Source organism: Euleptes europaea, chromosome 15 (assembly GCF_029931775.1).
Source record: "Euleptes europaea isolate rEulEur1 chromosome 15, rEulEur1.hap1, whole genome shotgun sequence".
In the NCBI taxonomy this organism is placed as follows: Eukaryota; Metazoa; Chordata; class Lepidosauria; order Squamata; family Sphaerodactylidae; genus Euleptes; species Euleptes europaea.
The window spans coordinates 54,460,871-54,466,870 of NC_079326.1; the positions used below are offsets into that span (position 1 = coordinate 54,460,871).

Consider the following 6,000-nt stretch of genomic DNA (forward strand, 5'->3'; position numbering starts at 1 on the left):
GGCAAATAGAAGGCATGTATCTAACAAATCTATGCATCATAGCCAGTCTGCATCTACAACTATTCTCTTCCCTTCCCCGGTCAGATACGAGGAAAGAGCTGATAAAGACCTGGAGCGATACAACAGGCAAAGCCGAAGAGCTCTGGATCTGAATGTGCAGAGACCAGCTAAAGAGAGGGAGCGAAAACCCAAGTCCAAACTGAAAGACTGTCTGTCTGATCAGCAGAAACTCGACAGACTTTTCCATTCTCAAACGGGAAAGAAACGCAGTGGCTCCCACCCTATAAAAATCGTGCAAGTTCCATTCACTATGGATTTGTTCAAACAGAAGCTTCACCGACTCAAGCAGAAGGAGTCAGATGAAGAACAACTCTGTCTAATCCGTCTTCCGAATTTTCCTGACGCCTGGATAATTGCCTCCGATCAAAAGATAACAATGTTGAATCCGTACCGAGTGGAAGAAGCCCTGCTCTATAAAAAGCTTCTCGAAGACCATAAGCTTCCTACACAGAAACTGGACAGGCCTATTGTGTTGACTGACAGGTAAAGGTAAAAGGGCATACTCTGATTAGTTTGGCCTTACTTTTCCCCCCTACCAACTGTCTATTGGGTATTTCTTATATTTCTAAACTCTTTTGTCTTATTCTGTAACATTTATCTAAACAATTTTTGACAAATATGCTAAAAGTATGGAGTAGCCATTGTTCATTAAACTTGATCAAATGATTAATTTTCCAGTCTTCTTAGTGATCCCAGTTACATGGAAGCTCTTCGCAATATGCCGAAGGAAAGTCGACAGTTCGACGGATCATCCTATTTGCTGGATCCGAGACTCGTAGCAAACGGTTTTAAGATAAAAATAATACCAGGTATGATGTGGTCTCAAAATTAGCATGTGACCCTGTCCTTGTTTTTCTCGGTGTACATATCTTGGTTCAGTTGGGAAATGGCTGCGTCTCACTTGATGCATGCATGTTAAGGCCAAAATGGACAGGATGACAAGAAACAAATGTATTTCAACCTGTTATCTGCCGCAGTCACTTGGAAAGTATATGTCAGTGGATGAAAAGTAGGCAACATCCCACACCCAGAGTTTGCTTCCCAAAAGCCAGTCCCCCGAGGGGATTATCATTCCCTAGATAACCTTATATACTTGAAAGGGACTTGGTTAGGAGACCGTCACCCTGTGGAATGGAGTGAAGGAAGAATCTCCTCGCTTCTTTTGTTGTTTAAATCCCATCTCTCTCTCACACACACACATACTCTTCCTTTATGATTGGGGCGCATGGATTTAGGCACAACATTTTCATGTCAGCTAACGGTCTCTGCTTACAATGATGATTGGCAGCTTTAGATTACCCTAGTTTCAGTAGGAGAAGATTTCAACGTTTGCTTAATTCTCCCACTGAAATTGGTGGGGTTATAGTTTGGTCAAATTATTATGTTTTTGGTTGAGGTGTGTACACATTACCAAAAAAGCAGTGAAACGCTTTCAATGGCAACGCCGCTCTTTACAGGAACTTATTTTAAAAATGTGCCAACAATCAAGGGTTTTTTATATTGCTTAGATTTTATTTGCTCAAAATTGTTATGTGCTTACCTCTTTATGTTTGAAATGGTACAGTGGGGGTTCTTTTTATTTACTTTTCAGACTTCAGGAAAGTTTACTTTCCTTTAAAAAAATTATTAAAGTAACAAAAATGTACATTTCTCAATATAACTGTATGTTTTGCATATAAAAAACACTACTGTATGATTCTTAGTCCTCCCCTCCCAGCACCCCCAACACAAAATAGCTTAAAAACATTTCAATTATTTCCACCAATTATGAAAGTAGGTCCCATTCAATGGCCCAGCTCAAGTTTTGCAAACTTTTTGGGAAAGGAGAGGGGTAGAAAGACAAACACTCATACCCAAAGGCTGTTCCTAAGACACAATTCCTCAGCACTGCAACAAGTTGTGTCAGGTGAGTCATTAGAAGGCAACGAATGGTATGCGCCAGTTCACAGCTATGACATGTGCAAATTACAAAACAGAGCCTCTCCAAATTTGGTTGGCTTAAAGCCAACAAAATAAAGTACCCAAAGGTCAAGAAAAAAACAAACATCCAAGGCCAAAAGTTATACAATCTAAAAGTTATGTCCGTACAAAATATGTATGTATTTATTACAGGCTAAAATCTAATAACACATATAAGGCCCTGTGAAAGACTACCAAACATGCTCAGGTAACACAATTAGACATAAAATCACACAATTAGACTCTGACCAAACACGTTTTGGCTATACAGCCTTCCTCTGTGGTCTAAACCAGCAGTTCCCAAACTCTGCTCCATGGAGCACTCGGTGCTCTGCGAAACATCTCCTAGTGCTCTGTGAAGAGATTGGAAAGAAAAATACTACTGTCATTCGGTTTAGTATATAGGTGCTGGGTGAAAATTAGGGCTCCATGACTCCTGAAAAGTGCTCCATTACTGAAAATGTTTGGGAACCACTGGTCTAAACAATCACCATTCCAGACTACAAAATATATACATAAATTTCTAAAATTCTTTATGACTATATGTACGTAGTGCTGGGTACCCAAGATTGGGTAGAATAATATATATAAAAAATATATAAAAACGTTAAAATAGCACAATGGCATTTCCTAAGGTTGATCTACATGCCAGATGCGTTTCGGCCTATTTGGCCTTCATCGGTGGTCAATTGAAACCCATGTAAAACCTGCACACATTTACAGAAGTATATACATATACAAACAGTTTAAATCAAACCAGGCATGTATATAGGTTGGCTGAAAAAATAGAACAATAATAGGTTAGTTTCTATCTATTAAGAAGCCAATTGTACGTTGTGTTCTGGGGGGGGGAAAGGTACGAAAATATTAATTAAACAATTAACCTGCATGCATCCATTAAATTAAAAATGTTTTTAAACAGTTAAGACTTCACACTTACTGCAGGATAACCAATAATACATTACTGCAAAACCTTTTCCTCTAAGCTAACTAAAACATCTGAATTACTGTCTTGTTTTTTAATTCATATCTGTGGCTATTAGGGTTAGAGAATTGGGGCAGGGGCGGAGGAAAGGATCATATGCAACCTGCAGTGTACATGTGGCACGCCCTGGCTTAGCACGTAATTCATGCACTCATTTAGATGTTTCGGAGAGTCTAAGATTACATTCCCAGAGGTACAGATGTGTTGACATGTAGCGCTTCCCTTTAGGAAGTAAGACCCGTATATGCTGTGTGTGATTAGTTACAGGAACCGAGAAGCCCTTGTCGCTTTACAAACATAAACTTTCTTATTGTCATGTTTTCCTTGACCAACTCAAGTTCCTTTTTTAACATTTGGACACGTGGAATCCAGGTCTCTTGTTTTCCTCCCTTTGTTATCAAACGTTGTGTACAAAATGACTTGTTTTGATAGATGAAAAAAAGGATCCTCCTACTGCTGTTATACATCAGAATAAAATGAAAATATTTCGAAAGAAATCGAAATCCAGCCGAATTTCCCCCTTCTAAGCCCGTTGACTTCAGTGAACATAGAAGGGTGTAAGAAGGGCTATATTATTAATTTAATTTACAAGAAGAGTTGGTTTTTATATGCCGATTTTCTCTACCTTTTTAAGGAGAATCAAACCAGCTTACAATCTCCTGCCCTTCCTTTCACCCCAACAGACACCTTGTGAGGTAGGTGAGGCTGAGAGAGTTCTTAAGAGAACTATGACTAGTCCAAGGTCACCCAGCTGGTTTCATGTGTAGGAGTGGGGAATCAAACCCGGTATTCCAGATTAGAGTCCACTGCTCTTAACCACTACACCACTCTGATTTATACCCTCCCTTTCTCCTGGGGACACAGAGCGGCTTAGGTCATTCTCCTCTTCTCCATTTTATCCTCAAAACAACCCTGTGAGGTAGGCTTGGCTGAGAGTGTGTTACTGCCACAAGGTCACCCAGCGAGCTTTCATGGCGTGCGTGGGGATTCATATTTGGGTCTCCCAGATACTAATGTGATACTCTTAACTACTACACCGGTTCTCCAGTGCTTCGGATTGCACTGTTTACCTGCAGCAGCTCGAGCAAACCCTACGAGACGTGGAATACATTGAAATTATGCTTTGTATTGTGTCAGCCCTTTCAATTTACATAAACTTGTCTTCATATTAAGGCCCAGTGGTCAAAAGAGATGAGACAGATACATGAGCATTGGACTTTAATCTGGTGAACCGGGTTGGTTTCCCCACTCCTCCACATGAAGCCAGCTGGGTGACCTTGGGCTAACACTTCTTTCTGAATTCTCTCAGCCCCACCTAAGCCGTTGATTTCTTCACACAACACATAGTTAAATGGTGGAACTTCATGCCCCAGGATGTGGTGATGGCTTCCAAATTGGAAGGCTTTAAGAGGGGAGTGGAGACGTTCATGGAGGAGATGGCTATTCATGGCTACTAGTAAAAATGGGTACTAGTCATGATGCATACCTATTCTCTCCAGGATCAGAGGATCATGCCTGTTCTGTGAGGCGCTGTGGAAAACAGGCAGGAAAATGCTGCTATAGCCATCTTGTTTGTGGGCTTCCTAGAGGCCCCTGGTTGGCCACTGTGTGGACAGACTGCTGGACTTGATGGGCCTTGGTCCGATCCAGCAGGGCTTTTCTTATGTTCTAATGAATACTAGTCATGATGCATACCTATTCTCTCCAGGATCAGAGGAGCATGCTGTGTACGTTGGGTGCTGTGGAAGGCAGGCAGAATGGTGCTGCTGCAGTTGTCTTGTTTGTGGGCTTCCTAGAGGCCCCTGGTTGGCCACTGTGTAAACAGACTACAGGACTTTATGGGCCTTGGTCTGATCCAGCAGGACTTTTGTTCTTATGAGGATAGGGCTATCCATGAATAGTAGTCAAATGGTTACTAATCATGATGCATACTTTTCTCTCCAGTATCCAAGGAGCATGCCTATTAGGCGCTGTGGAGCACAGGCAGGATGGTGCTGCTGCAGTCGTCTTGTTTGTGGGCTTCCTAGAGGCACCTAGTTGGCCACTGTGTGAACAGACTGCTGGACTTGATGGGTTTCCAGCTAGTACCTTGAGGTTGGCAACTCTACCATGAGCAGAAATGCCTTTGAGAGGGAATTAAGACAGATTCACAGGAGCAAGGTCCTTCAATGGCTACTAGCCATGGTGAGTTAGGGGAACCTCCATATCCAAAGGCAGCAAACCTCTGAACACGAATGCTAGGAGGCAGCATCAGGGGAAGGCCTTGGTCTCCATGTCATGTTTGTTGGCCCTCCAGAGCAAACTGCTTCAGCTTGGTATGAAACAGGATGCTGGACTAGATGAACGACGTGTTTGATCCAGCAGGGCTCTTCTTATGTCCTTAGTAACTCTTTAACAGATGAGAAAAAAATGCACAGGATAGCTTCGTTCCGCTTCTATTTACTACCCAGTTCCACTTGTTCCATAAACCTCTCTTCCATCATTTTGTTAGATCTGGACAGACACAAGTGAACATTAAAAATCAGAGGGACTGAATCATTTTCCTTGTGCAAATTCATCAAGGATTAATTGGCCACATTTGAGACAAGAAGCGATAACCCCAATATCCTTGTAAAATTTAGCTAGACATATTGTGAAGTGAGCTGTGACTCACGAAAGCTCATACCCTGCCAGAAATTTTGTTAGTCTTTAAGGTGCTACTGGACTCTTGCTCTTTTATATTGTGCAAAAGTTAAACGCCAGCCGTCAGGCAATTTCCACAGACATTTTAGTGAAATAACAGAGGAATGTCCAAGGAAAATATTCTAAGAATAAATGATGAGTTTCCAAGCGAATAAAAAAGTAGGGATTGTCTGTGCTACCGGTGTTCCTTCCTTGTTCCGAACAATTTTTCCCCTGGTGACCTTTGGAAAAGTCTCCTCTCGCATGCCAGGAAAAAAAAAACCTTTTAGCTGTCCCACCTCAGCTCAGCAACATCATTATATTTCATTCATTAA

At 41.6% G+C, this 6,000-nt stretch overlaps 1 protein-coding gene across 1 annotated transcript in view; it reads left to right on the forward strand.

Moving 5' to 3' along the window:
* Positions 1-892, forward strand: part of PMS1 (PMS1 homolog 1, mismatch repair system component) — a 33,354-nt gene extending 32,462 nt beyond the window's left edge. Inside the window, exons 9-10 of the mRNA XM_056861642.1 lie at positions 85-543; positions 739-892. Of these exons, the coding sequence (XP_056717620.1) occupies positions 85-543; positions 739-892 (613 nt within the window). The remainder of the gene's footprint in view (positions 1-84; positions 544-738) is intronic.
* The last annotated feature ends 5,108 nt before the right edge of the window (positions 893-6,000 follow it).